This window comes from Syngnathoides biaculeatus, chromosome 12 (genome assembly GCF_019802595.1).
Source record: "Syngnathoides biaculeatus isolate LvHL_M chromosome 12, ASM1980259v1, whole genome shotgun sequence".
Classification (NCBI taxonomy): domain Eukaryota; kingdom Metazoa; phylum Chordata; class Actinopteri; order Syngnathiformes; family Syngnathidae; genus Syngnathoides; species Syngnathoides biaculeatus.
The window spans coordinates 21,609,690-21,627,791 of NC_084651.1; the positions used below are offsets into that span (position 1 = coordinate 21,609,690).

General features: G+C 40.9%; 1 protein-coding gene across 1 annotated transcript in view; it reads right to left on the reverse strand.

The window, feature by feature from the left end:
- Nucleotides 1-48: 48 nt before the first annotated feature.
- pde10a (phosphodiesterase 10A) overlaps nt 49-18,102 on the reverse strand; it is a 58,679-nt gene continuing 40,625 nt past the window's right edge. The window contains 14 exon segments of the mRNA XM_061837140.1: nt 49-1,627; nt 2,752-2,840; nt 5,491-5,571; nt 5,660-5,771; nt 6,615-6,787; nt 8,295-8,449; nt 8,538-8,692; nt 8,779-8,862; nt 15,646-15,788; nt 16,250-16,436; nt 16,540-16,632; nt 16,790-16,932; nt 17,405-17,456; nt 17,609-17,667. Of these exon segments, the coding sequence (XP_061693124.1) occupies nt 1,528-1,627; nt 2,752-2,840; nt 5,491-5,571; nt 5,660-5,771; nt 6,615-6,787; nt 8,295-8,449; nt 8,538-8,692; nt 8,779-8,862; nt 15,646-15,788; nt 16,250-16,436; nt 16,540-16,632; nt 16,790-16,932; nt 17,405-17,456; nt 17,609-17,667 (1,626 nt within the window). The 3' untranslated portion in view covers nt 49-1,527.

Consider the following 18,102-nt stretch of genomic DNA (forward strand, 5'->3'; position numbering starts at 1 on the left):
ACATAAAAATACACAAATAAGATAATGTAGTTGCACAAGTGCGGCGACTCTATGAACACAACCCCGTCACATTTAATTAAACATTATCACATTCATTCTGAAAACTACATTGACAGAATATTGACAGATATGCTAAATCATCTCAGTTGTTTAAAGTATCCTCTCAAAACATTTTCCCCCCAATTGAGTTATATAGATTACAGATCAATACAGGTAGAAAGTCTTTGTGACTATTTAAAGAAGGATGTGTAGACTTTTTACATATCTCCCGTAAATGAACGAAGTATACATTCACACTGTTGGTGCCACCTTAGCATTAGCCGGGACTAGGCCCACTGGAATGACAGTTAAGAACAGAACAGAACAACAAAAGTGTATTCAGGAAGATCTCGGAAAATCATTTGCAGGAGAGCGAACCGGTAGTGAAGTTATTAAACACACCTGCAAAAAGTCAAGCAACAATCTTAAGGAACAATCCCAGAGTTACATGCAGCTTATCAGATTCAACACGGATGACACAGAGGAGCGCTCGAGTCTCGTTTTCACCAATCATGTCTTATCGTCTATCTGTGGACATCCCTTGTGAAATGTTTACAAGCTGTCTTCAACATATGTGACTTCTTGGAGCAAGTTCCAAGTGTTTGTAATGGCCTGGGGCAGTGCTGTGATGTGGGGGGAGTGTGTGTGTGTGTGTGTGTGTGTGGGGGGGGGGGGTCAACTTCAGGGCAACATATTGTGACTCTCTTGTGACAGTGTTGACATACAGTAATCCCAGTCCTCTGATGGGCTCACTTCATCCTTTTTTTTGTTGCAAAATAGATCGTGCGATATTTCTGCTGCCTCCTTTGAAACAGCTTGTGTGTCTATATTCAAGTACTGCAAAGGATTTTTGCTCGAAAGAAACTAAAACATTCGGATGTCCCGTTCATCTATAAGGTGGCATTTTTACACCATGCATGTTCAGTATACTACACATTCCTTCTGTCTCTGAATACCTTGCTGAAGTAGTAGTGACTTATTTACCACAGAAGGCAAACAGTACCATTTTAAAAGGACATGAACGCACACTACAAGGTTTTACATCACCTTCCCGTGAAAGGTTCAGCATAAGGCCTCTAAAATTCAAGACCACAAAGAATCAACTCAAATCAAAATAGTAATAATAATAACAGTATTTAAAAAAAACAGTAACAAATAACATAAAGCCAAATAAACAACAAAAATGGCACAAATTCATTTTAACAAATAAATTCCCAAACTGAGTGGATTTAGGGTGATGGGTTTTAGTCCTCCCCATTAGCTGTCGGTCAGTCTCTGGGATCAATAAAACCATCAGCTTTGACACCTCAGTCACCCATTGAGGTAACTTGTGTTTGTTTTGTTCAGTCAAGGCGCCTTTTTGCTGAGCTTCTGCTCCTGCAACCCCCCCCCCCCCCAAAAAAAAACAAACAAACAAAAAAAAACCCTTCGTGACTGCGGCAGGGTTCCGGTTGAACTCATGACAATGGACAGTCAGCACTTTGGTCGTCAGTTGTCCACCTTGACAGGACCTGAATCAGAGGGTCGGCTCGGAACAACATCCTCCACCTCACCGTGCGCAATCTTCTCCCATTGGCCCAAGTTCTCCCTACGGCACACACAGCGCCTGCTTTAGAGTCACACTCAAATAGATATTTTCTGTTCTATATATCATGTAGATGAAAAGAAATGAATTCGTCAAAGCAGCAACGCCTGCGTTGCTTCTGGTTTAGCGTGATTTGACACTTAACATTTTTTAATATTTTGTCTCAAAAAAGGGCACCATGTCTCCTTTTAAATGTCTAAATTTTGGGAAAAGTGACAGGAATTTTTTTCATCAGTCTCATAATAAAACGCTTACTACATTTTATGAAATACAAGTCCCAGATGACAGAGAGAGGGTGAGAAAGAGAAAGAGAGAAAGAGAGAAAGAGAGAGAGAGAGAGAGAGAGAGAGAGAGAGAGAGAGAGAAGGTGGGGTTTTGTGTGGAGCTAGTAATTTCATCAAAATTAATAGCCACAAATATTTTACATGGTAGCCACGCTCGTTGTGCTACTCGCAACCGTAGGTCCGCTGGTCTTTCGGGGATTGTTTTTTATCCAGGCATTCATTTCAGGAGGAAAACAAAGCAGGTTGAAGAAGAAAAAGGATGCAAAAACGAAAGAAGCAGAAGAACAAAACTTGCTGTCTTGGGGTGACCTCATAACATTGTGAACTGGTGGTGTGCGTAGCTCCTGCGTGACCGGTACAGGATGCTGAAAGTTTCTTACTGAAGCTCCACCAACCGCTAGAAAAACCGATTGAAGACGTATGACCGGCTTCGTCGATCAAAAGCGCCGCCGGCTTAGTTGAGGCGGAGACCAGAGGACAAAAGGGGTGGTGGGTGTGGCCAAGGCCCCCCCACCCCTGGTGTCTGGAGAAATTAGCCAACAGAAAACAGCAAAGAAGCAGGACACAAGAGCGTAAGACACCAGAGAAAGAACCAAGAGGCGGGAGTCAAAGGTGAAATACCCATGAAGCGTGTTCAGGAGGACGTTAGAAAAATGAAGTGCAAATCAAAACTGAGCATTAGGAGCTTTTTTATATTATTGTTTGATTACTGGTAGTGTTTTAGATGTTAAAACAATAAAGTTAATTGAACAGATTAAGCATGCTTTGATTTGACAAAAAATGAAAGGCAAAAATTAAACAAGAAATGACTTGAGAGGCTGGCAGACGTAATAGGATCCTTACTTGCACGCTTTTAGAAGTGGACTGGATGGAGGGAAAAGGTCTGCTAGAGTCGTATAACATGGAATTGCTACAGCATTGTAGAAGCCCACCTAAAAATTAAAAAGAAAATGATGCACTATCAAAGCGAACAAAGTACACTCACACAATGCATGTACATGTACATATACTGTATGACTTGTTCACTCCTGAAGTAGTTGCAAAACACAAACACAACATTGCATATCTATATATCAATTCCAAGGTTAAATAAACATACAGCATATATAAAAAAAAGACCACTATCACAGTTTTTTGCACTATATTTGCTTCTATTAAAATGCTCATTATTAAAAAGGGGGTTAAAAAAATCAACAAACAAAAAAACCCCTCTTAATTTAACTAAGTACAGTAATTGGAAAGAGTCTCCATTGTTGCTGTTTAAAGTTCCTTTTTTTCTCAAGTGTTATTAATTTTCAGGTATATTTTCCCCATTTTCTCAGTGTTGTTTATTCATTGTAATCTCGCACATCACCAATTGATATCGCCGCTCAGAGCGTTGCTATTGTTTTCTCCATCGATTATCGGCTGGTGGATTCATTCAATGTACAGCAGAAGCATATTAACACTCGCCTCGCTGCACACCCGTGCATCTTTGCATTACAGTAGTGTAACCACCTTCATATAATTCTTCTGGTGAGGTGAAAAAAAAAGTGGAGAAAGTCCCTAAACATTCATGGAAAGGTGAAACTTTGAGATAAGTGAGGACAAACTTAATCCCGCTATTACTTGCAGTGGCCTGGAGGTCCAAAACAATATAAGAAATTGCGAAACACTTTTACTTTAAAAAAAAAATAAACAAAAGCCAAAACATTTTTCCATTTCAGACAACAAATGAACAAAAGCTCAGTTCAGTCGGATTCTCCAGCCGTGCTCGGTGTGCACTGGCTTTAACCGCCATAATCCAATATACATAATCCTAAACTGCTTTAACCCAACCCAAAACTGAACCATAATAAACTTCTTTTTTATCATTATTATTTGGAATGGACATTTCATCACATCTGCGTAGCCTATGCTTCCTCAATGCAGGAGCCAATCATGTTGAAACGGGGTTGGGTCTTTCCGAAAAACAGCGTGGGATTTCGAAAAATGTCTGTGAAATGGGACATGCCCTTTCTGGGGTGTCTCAACTGTAATTTGTTTCATCAATTGTAAAAAAAAAATTCAGATTTTGTTAACACGTTTTCAGAAATGTAAAAGTGTTTGTTATATTGTTTTGTTTTGGATCCAAAAGTGCCGGAAAAAACAAACAAAACAAAAAAAATTACATTTGACGCTAGTGTACCAAGTACTGATACCAGCATCATACCAAGGAACAGTATTCTGTAGTCAAAAATAGAACGGTACCAATTTATGTATATCTTAGTACCGGTAGTTAAATAAAAAAGAAATAATATGCTGGATTCATACATTGTCCGAAAGGCCAGTACTTTACTCAAACAGTTGACAGTCAGCCAATAGTTGTGTGGACTCGACTAGGAAAATGAAATGGCTTCAAACTGTCTACTAGCGTAACCTCAAAGTCTGCAGCTCACGAGGCTGTGGAGCAAAGTCACTGGAACATGCAGTGGATTCTCCTGTGCTGTTTAGGAAACTCTGGATTCCATGCACAGGATGGGTGCGTGCGTGCATGTGCTATGTACAGTATTTTTTACAATGGGAGGGATCAATAATACTACACACTGTTAAGGCCTGAATACTAAAGTTGAAACCATGAAATACACAGTATTCAGTTGGAGTAAAGCACATAAATATAAAAAAAGAGTTTATGTCGTGAATCCAAAAGCATATTAGACCTCTTGTTTCTTCAGCTTCTTGTTCTTTTTTTAATGCCAGGTACAATTAAAAGTACCTTTGTTTGGATATAAATAAAATAGCTCTTACGGGTTTCACATAGAGCTGATATCTACAGTAGATCTCGACATTTTCAATGGTTTTCTTGATTGTAACAGTTTATGTGTTGAAATGTGTTAATATTGTTGTTGTTTTTTCAATGAGTTTAAAGACCGTAAAATAAATTTTAATTACCATTAGTGTTATACAGTACAAACATGCCTAGAGGGCATTTTGCAGATTTTCACTTATCGCGGTGGAATCTGGAACATAACACCCACGATGGCGGGGGAGTCACAGAATACTGTATTTACCAACAAATGAGTTATATATTGTAACCATAAAACAGCGATTGATTGCTATGATCACTTGTCTAACACACTTACTATTCACAACTTCTACACGTGGTTTCATATTCATAGTAATTATGAATTCATGGTCATAACATGACCACAATGCATCCCTCGGGATATCGTGAAAATTTTCCATGCATTCCAAATACACAAGTAGACACAGTACAAGTTATAGTTAATAATTTTTGGTTAATTTGGAAAATTAAGCATGGATGTTTTTGTTAGACCAATCTTGGCAAAAAAAAATTCCCATAAATTTGTCTTGTCGTGTAATAAACACACTAGATGTCGACTAATTTGAAATGAAACTGCTTGTTCTGCAAATTAATGATTTTAGGCTTTTAATATAGCCAATGTATGCTGGAGGGATACATATATACTGGGTGGGATATACAGTATACTTGAACTCAACTGAATTTCCAATTTTAGATCACCAAATAACTATATATCCTTGTTTGGGAGGTACTCGTTCTAAAATAAAATCAGTTAAACTGACTAAAAGTTGAGGTCTCACTTGGCCTTGAGGAACTTCATCCTTCTTGTCTCGGTCCATCATTGAGATGGGCTGCATCCCGATCTTCTTCATTTCATCTCCCTGTAGGATAGAAAAACCCAAGTAGAGACACATTTCTACAATTCAAATGCCTTGCAACTCTTGCGACAGATGCGTATCATTGGCAAACCTCGGCCCAGAACTCAGCGTAGATGTCGTTCGCTGTGAGTCGCGTGATCTGCCATTGCTTGGTTACAGAACACAGGTCACATGCTGTCATCATCAGCCCAATCACACGGTCCCTGTAGGCGAGAAAAGCCACATTATTACCTTGAGTGCCAATGGACTTGTGTTCTGGGGGTGAAATTCAACTCAACAATTTTACTGTTGACCAAAAGAAAAAGTTTCAAATCCAGCAATGTAGGCTCAAGGGCGACACGGTAGTGCAGCTGTACAGCGTTGGCCTCACAGTTCTGAGGATCTGGGTTCAAACCCGGCCCTGCCTCTGTGGAGTTTGCATGTTCTCCCCGTGCCTAAGGCTTTTTTTTCTTTGCCAATAACCAAATATAGTCATGTCACAATACTTAAGAGAGTCAGTAGAATTGACTATAATGAAAGAAAATGATATATTTTAAATACTATGATGCAATCATCCCAAGTTGTTTTATAAAGCAACACATTATTGTCGTGGTAAATGTATAGGAAATCCATCCATCCATTTTTTATACCACTTGTCCTCATGAGTGATGCACGCCAGAAGCCGAATATGGTTGTAATTCAATCACAAGAAACATATAAGGTAGACAAACAATTGTTCACACTCACATTGACAAGTGAAATTTAGTTTTCTCTCGAGGATGGCCTTCATTTTCAGGTGTGTGGGAATAAAGTGGATTCCCAGAGAAAAGCCACACAACTATCACTAATGCACAGTGACATTCCTGTGGAGATTCAAACTCACTGTGAGAGCGTGCTGCCTCTAGACCAAAATGCAGAATTCCAAAAATGTGCATGTAACTACAAAAAAACTGCGTTATTGGTCAATCATTCGCTGTCGGAACGCACTGCATTCAAAACGTCAGCATTCTTCAAACTTTGGATTTAAAATGTTACAAGTCTAAATTTCAAGTATCCGCGGGCCTCACCTGTGCGAGTGGTTGTTGAAGTCCAGCACACCCGAGGTGAGAAGCTCTGACAGCTGCTGGTGGTTATTGAAGTAAAGGGCCAGGTCTGTGGCAATGATGGCCTTCCGGATGATCTCTAGCACCTGCTCGTACTCGCTGGAATTCAGGTTGGAGAAAATATTGTGCCCTTCCAGCTATGAGAAACAAAGAGATCAATAAAAAAGCAAACGCTCCACTTATGAGGCCTTCCGCTCAGCTCGACTACAAGAAATTGACAAAACCATCACAGGTCTGATGGCAATTTATTTGTTCGGTTAGTTCACATTTGTTTGAGTGCACAGACGACACATACCAGATAAAGATGAATTTTTGGAATCAAGGGAGGTTATTGTTATTTAGTTAACTGTCAGGGAAACTCGGCGCCTGTTTGTCATGTGATGATTAATACTCATTTTGAGAGCCTTAAATAAAACATGTCCTCCATAATAACATTACCTACAACAGAGGATGCTGACTTCAAAGACCCAGTAAGTGAATGCAAATATTTTAAATTCTAAATACATTGTATATCTATGAAGAATATTCCTGAAAACCTCTGCAAAGTTTGAGAACCATATAGCAATGGAATGTTGGGAAACAGAGTTGACCTCTTTTCCACCATTTTGGTGTGCCTGGATTGTTTGGCCATGAGTAAAACACCCCCCCCAGAGAATTGAGCTTCTGGCATGAGTTGGCCCTTACTCACAAAAACTTCAAGCACCTTCTCATATCAGTAGTTTTCCAGTGCAATTGTGAGTTATGAATTTTATTCCAACACTTGTTTTCTACCACTAGTTACTGTAATTTCCGGCCAATAAGGCGCAACTTTTTTAAAACGCTTTCAAGCCTACAGTTTATGCGGTGATGTGGCTTATCTGTGCATTTTTTTCTAATGGCCGCAAAGGGGCACTCGAGTGGAAAAGATAAGAGGGAGACTGGTGGAATATATGTGCCGAGTAAGTGACTCCGGCCCTGTTCGCGCTGCGCGAGTGGGTTACTGACAAGTCTCAGTGATTTTTACCAGTATGTTTTTTTAACTGGCCCTGTTAGTGCGGTGCTAGCATTAGTGTTAGCACGCCACCAGTGCTAGCATTAGCGCAGCAGTGCTAGGGTTAAACTCTGCACTGTACAGTCTTTGTAAATATCTCGTGTTTTAATGTGGGTTTCAATGTGTGCTCTTGCGGCTTTTACACAGCTGCGGCGTATGTATGTACCAAATGGTATTTCCTTTATAAATGTACTGGGCGAGACTTGTAACCAGGTGTGCTCTATAGGTTGGGGATTACGGTAGTTACCCTGCCGTTAGCTAGCAAGCTATGGCTAAAACCTGAAAAATACATCTTCCCCTGATGCCTCTTTTTACAGAACACAGCATGGAAAAGCCCTGCAATAAATTGCTGTCATTTATATGTAAATCAAACATATCTGATGGACTGTTGAAAGTTTAACCGGGCATGTACACAGCATCTAAGAGCTGAGAGATTTTTCGCCATTTTATATACTTGGCGATTTTTTTTTACTCAATCAATTTTGGTAGGCTTGGTCACAACACTCTTACTTGTGGTGTGTCAAATGTACGAGACATTTTACAGGGACTTCAAGGTCAAAGGGATTTAAATAAGGCCCAGTAAAGTCAAGAAGGTGTTAACAGTGGAGCTCTACCTGCAAAATGGAGACAGTCTGAGAGAAGTGGTGCTGCTCCATAGTGGAGGTGGAGTAGAGAGCAGCCAGGGGGTGGTCAAACTTCTGCAAATATGTGTTGCTGTACCCTCGATGGTCCAGATCATGACACAGGCAGGCTACTAAGAGTCCTTTTTCTGTAAAAGGAAAGATAATTCTCGCAGCCACTCACTACAGACTCACAACATTTTTTTCATTAATTATCAATGTCCTCCAAGGAGCAGCAGACCTCTAGCTCTGTGAACGTCCCAGGGGTCTTTTGTAGGATGGCGTACATACAGTGAGCCACGGTCACAGCATGCTTCCAGTTGTGGTAGGGTACACGCCGGTAGTTCTTGCGTACAGACATGGTGAATCGACACAGCTTCTCCAGCTCAAAGCTACACCAAGTAAGAAAAGTGATGAACAAACACAAAATGTCATTTAAATCAGATACTGGCACCCTAACCTGACTCCAGCATCTTACCTGGTCTTTCCACAGGAGCTGTGAACCATGTAGATGAAAACTGCAGGCCAGATCTCCTCAAAAGGACTTATGTCAAAGTGAAACCTGGAGGAGGAAGAGGAGTCAATTTTGCTGGCTGGGTCTGTTTAACTGTCTGGAAGTCATGCCAATCCTGTCCTGTCATGTGATCCCTCCCCAATGTAGACTTTTGACACCACCCTGCCTGGACCATATGAAAGACAAAACAAATACAGTGCATTCAAGACTTATTCAAATCCCCTTCAAATTTTTGACCTGACATATAGCGGCCGAAGCTAAAAATAACTACAGTCTTCTCTAATATACCCAACACAAGCTTCATAATCTTTTAAGTGCATCTTAATAAAAACGGGGATGTTTTGTGTACAAGAACCAATTATGTCATTCCGCATACCGGACCAGTAGTTGGTGAAACACAATCAAGACGATACGTGTGAAAACTTTCTTTTGAATCCCTTTTCTTGGAGTCTGTACGTTTAGAATTGGACATACTGTATTGTACAATATTATGAAAAAGTGTTATAAGCACTGGCACAGCAACACCACTGTAATTGGGTTAGGATGTACTTGGGGATTTTGGGCTTCTAAACAGTGTCAAAGGACTCAAACGATAAAGGATTTACCCATCAGTAAAAAAAAAAAAAACAGGGTTGTGTTGACCAACAATGTTTACATACATTTCCTAAGGGAATTTATTTTGGAGATCTGAAGTGGGTTACAGGTTGAGAGTATAGACTTCTAGTTTTTCAGGTTGAGTGGTTATCTAGCAAACAGATATACGGATCAATCCATTAGTTAATTTTGATAGTAAATTTCTTTGATTCCTGTCTCATTAACCACAGTAGAGTCTTCTGGTTCTGGGTTAGGAGTTGTTCCTCTTATTTGACGTCCTGTCTTTTCAGCTGCAACATCTTCACTGTGTGAAGTAAAGAAATAAAAAAAATAAATGCTTTGTTTCCATAAAAGAGCACTACACTTTACAAAACAAGATTTTTTGGTTGAATTAGAACAAGATTGGACTCTTGGGCCTCAAATTTAAACAATATATTTGGTTTGCTGAAAAAAAAAACACGTGGTTGGCGGTTGAGTTTTCTCTGAACTTCACACAGGATTTTGTTTTTTCAGTCACATCTTTCACCATGACATTTCTGTCCTATTGGCAGAATAGGCAGTCCGAGGTGATGGTTGTCTAAAACATCTGATATAGGATTTTTATCCATCCATTCATCCATAACGTCCATTTCTTGACCAACTCCTGGTTGGGGCATGAATCGAGAGTGACGCTTGTCCATTTCCCAGTACGTTAGCGATACAGGCATTAACCAATAGATGACTTGTGCTCATCTCTGAATCTCATCAACAACAATCACCATACTGAGGTGTAACCACAGTGCAAAGGGTGCCCTGTCAGCCGTTTACGGACCTTGTGGACCTTTAATTATGTCTCTCCCCAGTAACAAAATGATGGGGACTTGTTTATCCGTCTGACAGATATGTTTTATAATGTGGTGGTCTACATAATTCACCTACGGGACCTCGAGTTAGGTTACGAGGTTCCGCACGGATGTTATTGTTAGTTATGGAAATGATGCTAAACCTGCTGGGCGCAACAAGACTATTTTTGCTGGATCTTTGGGACTGCTTGTAAAGGATGGAGACCTAACAGATGAAAATGAGGTGTTGCTAATAGGCACCTGTTTTAAGAACCACAATGACCCGCGGATTCTACATTATGTTCATTTGGTTATTTGGTACCGTCGGCTTATTGTTAAATGTTACAAAGGTAAAGCTGGGGTCATTAACCATTTTCACTTGTTCACACAATCATCATAAGTACACAAAAACTAACAATGGCATTTAGGGGACTGTGTTTTCATCTTTAAACCAACAGCCCAATCTGAGCTATTTTCCGTGCATGTGGAATGTCAGTTTTTGTGTAATTGGACTATAGGAATGGCATGAGATGTCTCTAAATAGCGTAGCCATCTACCAATAATGATTGCACTTTCATAAGTAAATCCACACTGCCTTTTTATGACAAAACAAATACATTATCTTGAGAACAATGTCACGTTTCTTCAACAATTGCACAGAGCCTGTCCCAACTCTTAATCTCTGGTCTCGATAAATTACATGCACAGTTCTTTTCCGCCTGGCGTGTTTTCCCGAGTTAGTACCCAATCACTTTACTCGAAGATCCAGTTCTGTACTAGCTGAGAGGTCAAGGTATGAAATAATGCTCTTCTGGTCCAGAAAAGATTCAAGTTGGTCGCTTCAATGTGTGTGTCTAGAGGACACAAGTTTGCAGATATGACGATCCTTGGTTGTTGTCAGGCTACGTTGCGAAGCATTTTGATGACGAATGGGCAAAAATCCTCATCGTTATGACAGCTGTCAAAAGGCTGTGTGTGTTAATGATGATCTGTCTTATTGTTTGCATGCTAACTGTTTTGCACAGCTTTGGTTCCAGGGTACTTGTTCGTATCTCTACGGATGAATTTTGTTGTTGAAGGTTAAATGTCTGACAAGTAAAAGTTGTGAAATCAGATGACAAAAGACTTGTATTTGGAAACTTGTATAACAGGTCAGCTACTGGTCATGGAGGTTATGGGTGAGCAGCATTATCCATGTTGTGTAACACCTGCTACATACACTTTTGTTCATGTCTCTGGGTTGTCAGTTGGAACAAAAATATCCAGAATTTCCAGGTTGAATGTTGCTTCAAATGTCTCTGCATTAGTGTCTGCTGCGGGAGCCTGCTTTTCAATGCATACTCTGTGGAGTGACAGCTCTAAACGTGTGCTCTGCACTTGTATGAGTGCATCTAGATTTGAGCATGGTCATCTTTGTTTGATTTTCTCATTAAGTAAATGCAGCATCAACTTTGCCAGCCTCGGCCTCTGCATATGCCTGGATGGCCACTATTTTATATACTGAGGAGCTTGAAGTATGTCTGGATAAGTGCGAGGCCTCGTGACGTTGACGTTGAGGATTTTTCTAACATGGTGCTTGTGATGAATGGTTTTCTCACTAGTTTTTCATGTGCGACTTGAATTTTCTTCATTTATAACTCCAGGCTGTATGCTTGATAGCTCCTTACTTTGTGTTGTATTTGTGTTGATTCTTCAGAAAGCAAGGTCTTATGCTATGCAGAAGATGGCACTCAATGGTGCCGTATATACCAAGGAATACACACTCTCTACAATTTTAGTCAGGTTCTTAAAGGACCACAAAGGGTTGTTCATTGGTGCTCATTTTTTTCTCAGACCTCACTGGATGACCTTAAAGGACCACACAATCATCTGATTTGACTCAGGTTTCCAGGACAGCGGCCCCCAATCTTTTTCTCATCTAAACACATACTTCAACGGTCTGTCATACTTGCAGCACAGTGAGAGCCAAATGCCCAGAAAGACCGCCATTTCCTTGAAGGCCCCTCCACACTCAGCCACCGTAGCTGCGGCATGAGTGGCAGTGTTTGCGGTGGACTTTCTCATGCTGCACACGCTTGTGATTAAGCTCAACTGAGAAAGGAACAAATCACTTCATGAATTCAGTTTTTGTCGATTAAAAGATTTGTTCAGATGAATGAGTCATTTGTGAATGATACTACTGGAAATAAAGAAAATTCAAAATACTTGTTACGTAAACGCGCAGTGTTACATGTGAAGTATTCATGATTATTGCTGATATCAGATCTGACTAGTATCAGTATCATTCAAGTTTCAAGGCAGCAACTACTACTACTACTACTAGGAGGAGGAGTACTTTTGTACTATGAATTCTTCTGCTTTGCATTTCCTGGCAGTGTATATGCCTGGTGGTACGATCCTGCTTCTTATAGGACAGTCTTGGCATGAAAGGAGTCTTTGTGAAAAGACTTATAATCGTTGGTAGGAGACCTATACAGTACTTATATGTGTACTCTGCTGTGCTGGTCATATTGAGTACAGTACAAATGCAGCTCTGTGGGGGCACAAGCCAGTGTAATCTGTAGGCCAGTCCCAAGCCTGGATAAATGCAGAGGGTTGCGTCAGGAAGGGGATCCGGCGTAAAAACTGTGCCAAACAAATGTGAGCTTCCATCTAAAGAATCCCATACCGGATCAGTTGCGGCCCAGGTTAACAACGCGCGCCCCCGGCACCGCTAACCTGCAAGGGCGTGGGTGGAAATTCAGCTACTGTGGGTCGAAGACAAAGACGAGGAGGTAACTGGATCGGTTGTCAGAAGAAACTGAGGAATGCACATAGCCTACAACTAAATGTAGGGACTTTAAATGTTGGGACTATGACAAGAAAAGCTCAGGAGTTGGTTGACATGATGATTAGGCGAAAGGTTGATATATTGTGCATCCAAGAGAGCAGGTGGAAAGGTAGTAAGGCTAGAAGTTTAGGAGCAGGGTTTAAATTATTCTACCACGGAGTAGATGGGAAGAGAAATGGAGTAGGGATTATTTTAAAGGAAGAGCTGGCTAAGAATGTCTTGGAGGTGAAAAGAGTATCAGATCGAGTGATGAGACTGGAATTTGAAATTGAGGATGTTTTGTATAATGTGGTTAGCGGCTATGCCCCACAGATAGGATGTGACCTAGAGTTGAAAGAGAAATTCTGTAAGGAACTAGATAAAGTAGTTCTGAGCATCCCATAAAGAGAGAGAGTTGTGATTGGTTCAGATTGTAATGGACATGTTGGTGAAGGAAACAGGGGCGATGAAAAAGTGATGGGTAAGTACGGCATCCAGGAAAAGAACTTTGAGGGAAAGATGGTGGTGAACTTTGCAAAAAGGATGGCAAATGGCTGTAGTGAACACTTATTTCCGGAAGCGGCAGGAACATAGAGTGACCTACAAGTGGTGGATTATATTTTGTGCAGACGATGTAATCTGAAATAGGTTACTGACTGTAAAGTAGTGGTGGGGAGAGTGTTGCTCGAAAGCATAGGATGGTGGTGTGCAGGACGACTCTTGTAGCGGGTAGGAAGATGAAGAAGACAAAGGTTGAGCAGAGAATTAGGTGGTGGAAGTTGAGAAAGGCAGAATGTTGTGTGGCCTTTAAGAAAGAGGTGAGACAGGCTCTAGATGGAACCGAAGAGCTCCCGGAAGACTGGAATACTACAGCCAAGGTACTCAGAGAGGCAGGCAGGAGAGTACTTGGGGTGCCTTCTGGAAGGAAAGGGGTGGTGAACCCCAAAATACAGGAAGTCATACAAGGAAAGAGATTAGCAAAGAAGAAGTGGGACACTGAGAGGACTCAGGAGAGGCAAAAGGAGTACATTCAGATACAACACAGGGCAAAGGTAGAGGTGGCAAAGGCTAAACAAGAGGCATATGATGACATGTACACCAGGTTGGACACGAAAGAAGGAGAAAAGGGTTTCTACAGGTTGGCCAGACAGAGGGACAGATATGGTAAGGATGTGCAGCAGGTAAGGGTGATTAAGGATAGCGATGGAAATGTGTTGACTGGTGCCAGTAGTGTGCTTAATAGATGGAAAGAATACTTTGAGAAGTTGATGAATGAAGAAAATGAGAGAAGAAAGAGTAGAATAGGCAAGTGGCAATGATTAGTAAGGAGGAAGTTAGAAAGCCACTACAAAGGATGAAAAATGGAAAGGCAGTTGGTCCTGAAGATTCACGGAAGTAAAACAGAACATATGTGTGTGAATGAGAGGGGTGGAGGGAGAAGACTGCAGCTACATGGAAAAGATATAGCAAGGGTGGACGATTTCAACTATTTAGGGTCAACAGTCCAGAGCAATGGTGAGTGCAGTAAGGAAGTGAAGAAACGGGTCCAAGCAGGTGTGAACAGCTGGCGGAAGGTGTCTGTTGTGTTGTGTGACAGAAGAGTCTCTGCTAGGATGAAGGGCAAAGTTTACAAAACAGTGGTGAGGCCGGCCATGATGTATGGATTAGAGATGGTGGCACTGAAGAGACATCCAAAAGCAGACTTGGAGGTGGCAGAAATGAAGATGTTGAAGTTCTCGCTTGGAGTGAGCAGGTTGGATAGGATTAGAAATGAGCTCATTAGAGGGACAGGCAAAGTTGGATGTTTTGGAGACAAGGTTCGTGAGAGCAGACTTACAGTAGATGGTTTGGACATGTCCAGAGGTGAGAGAGTGAGTATATTGATAGAAGGGTGCTGAGGATGGAGCTGCCAGGCTCAAGAGCGAGAGGAAGACCAAAGAGAAGGTTGATGGATGTGGTGAGGGAGACATGAGGGCAGTTGGCGTTAGAGAGGAAGATGCAGGAGATACAGTAGGTTAAGATGGAAAAAGATGACTCGCTGTGGTGACCCCTAACAGGACAAGCTGAAAAGAAGAAGAAGAAGAAGAAGGAGACAAACTCGAAAAGCACAAAGCTTACAGATATAGTTCTTGTCATGTGTGGAATCACTCACATTTTCCCCAAATCAACTATGATATTAAAAAAATGTCAGTGTGTATCCTCCTTAGGACCACTGCACTTGTGAGAACATGTAGTGAGATTTAAATTATGTCATTGACCACATAATGTTTATTTTCTGGCCAGTTCATCAACTGTGAATCAGTATGCAGTATACACAGATGGGTTCCTCCAAACCATATCCTTTTTTTTAATTTTTTTATTTTTTTTTGACAATGGAAGACCCTGATCAAATTGTATGTACTAACATCTCAAAGCTAACTAGAAAAATTAAAGTATTTGTTTTTTTCGGTTTCTCTAACTGTGGTTGTGTCATGTATTGTGAAAAAAAAAGACCGTAAGGAGACAAAACACATAACACAGATGAAATGAGGATTGGAATCCGTTCTCCACCGTACACCAAAACATTTTTGCAGTTTTCATGAGATGAAACTCGTAAAGGACACTCACATTTCGATCTCTTTATAAATGAGCGTGGGAAGGTTGAGTTGAGAGAGTGTTTTCCATTCTTCTGAGGTGCAGATGCTGTGGTAAGACAGTTTTTCCATTGTCACTCTGTAAATGCATTCGGAGTGGCGAATTCGATGGTACATCTACACACAGACACGTGAGGAAATGTTACAGGAAAGACTTTAGCAAAGAGAATTTACACTACATGGATCAAAAACACTGAGACACACCTCTTCATTAATCAGTGTATGTGCACAACCTGATAGTTCTTCCAGACTCTTGGCAACAAATGAGTTTCATAAGAGTTTGGGAACTTATGATTAAATGAGAAAAATAAAGTTCCACACACTCCCAAAAATTGTAGAAATCTTCAGAGAAAAGTGTTACAACTGACTATTTGATCTTCCCACTGGTGGATTGAACAGGTGTAAGAATGCTTTTGTCCATAGAGTTTGGATCAGTGAGCATGTCCTGTAATAAATTCGAGTCAACTACAATACAGATGAATGCTCCCAAATGGAAGTCACCTCTCTTCATTTTGAATCAGTGCTGTGAAAGAATCATTTATAAACAAGCACTGTTGCTGCTACTTTCACTGACTCACATTTGCACAGTGTAAGGCCAGGGCACAGAAGACAGCAAACATCTTGAAGTTGTTCTCATCTGTTTTAGTGAAGGCACTACCGCTTAATTTATTCACCATCTGCACCACTCCGATAACAGTCCCCCTGCTCACGATGGGCATGCACAGGATGTTCCGCGTGGTGTAACCGGTTTTTAGGTCCACCTCTCTGTCAAATAAGATCAAATCATCAGAAAGTCAGTTTGGTACTTCATGTTTATCCTGTGCTCAAGGGAGGAAGAAGCTGAGTTGTTGAATAACATTCAATTTACCGGTTAAACCGCGGGTCTGCATAGGCATCTGGGATATTCAAGACCTCCCCTGTCCGAGCCACTTGGCCGGCTATTCCTTTCTCTATGGAAAACCTGCAGGGACATTTGAGAGTGGAGCAGTCAATGCACATAGCAATGCATTATCAGATTGATAATAAAATTACAGTCACAAATTCCTTGGACAATCAAGATGTCTATGACAACTTTTAAAATTTGTAGTTTAAAGCTGTAGAAAGGTCAGATGACACACCTAATTTCTTTGGTTTTCCTAAAGACTGGCTTGCCTTCTTTCTCCTCACCAATATCAAACAGGTCGGAATACAGTTCTTTGTTGTTTTGATCTACCTGGAAGAGTGCACACCTGTCGGCATTCACCAGGTTTTTTGCATATATCTACAATGAAAGAAAAGTTAGCCATTATAGCAACTCTGAAGGAATGTGTCAAAAGCTATAGAAATATATCAAAATAAGTACGGTAAGTGGAAACTCAAAGTTCAAATGGACCAAAGGTAGCGCAATTCCGAATTCAACCAAAATATCTGGGAAAATTCGAGCTGCCATTGTGCATGTGAAAGAGATGTTAGTGTAACTCACTAGAACGAAGTTCAGGGAGCATTACAAAATTATCTGATGATGATGGAATGTGCTTTTTGCTTCAGTGGCTATTTTAAAAAACAACATTTACACGAGAAGAAGAAGCAACCGCAAAAATAATACAAAATATATACCTCAGGAAAATGTGTCTCACTAAAGGAAAATTGGAACAAAAAAAAACATTTTCTTTGCAACTAATTTTTTTTGTTGACTCAAATCACAGTGTACCCCAATTCAGTGAACAAAATCAAACTTTCAGATGCGCACTTACCATAATGTGTTCAAGTAGCGAATCTATTGCCACAATATTATCAAAGTATGTTCTGTAAGAAAAGGAAAGAAATTATGCGTTGCACTGACATTAAAGACATGAAAGTGACCCTTTGATTCCTTCAAAAAAGCACTCCTATCTTGATAGTTTGCAAATGCTGAGACTAAAATAATAGAGTGCTGTTTAGGCAACAGTGACTCTTACTTTGACACATCTAATAGGAAGTCATTGAGCTCAGTCTGTTTGGCGAGGCCTCGGCACACCTTAGGAGAAGAAGAAGAAGTGGGTCAGGTCATACGTGACCGCACACATTTCCCATACCCACATGCAGGATGGTGCTTGTACTCTAAACACACACACATAATGTATCCGGCTAGTGACGGTGTTTTGCAGCAACCAACAGCCCCGGAGTGCAGTGTGCTGCAGTGCAATGCGGCTCGCAAAGACTCCGATCCGAGGCCCACTGTGGCCAGTCCTGCACTGGGACACTCCTTCTCTGAGGTGTTACGCTATGGGCTCGCATAAAAACAGCGCCGAGGCGTAATGACGTCCTCGGAGACCTGTTTGTTGGATCTACGGCTTTGCTGATTGGACTGGGCCCCGTTGTAACCCGGTTCCAGTACACAGTGGATTTCTCCATTAAAAACAGCAGTGCAGAACCAGAACAAACAATGTCACTAACATCATAATAATTGGAC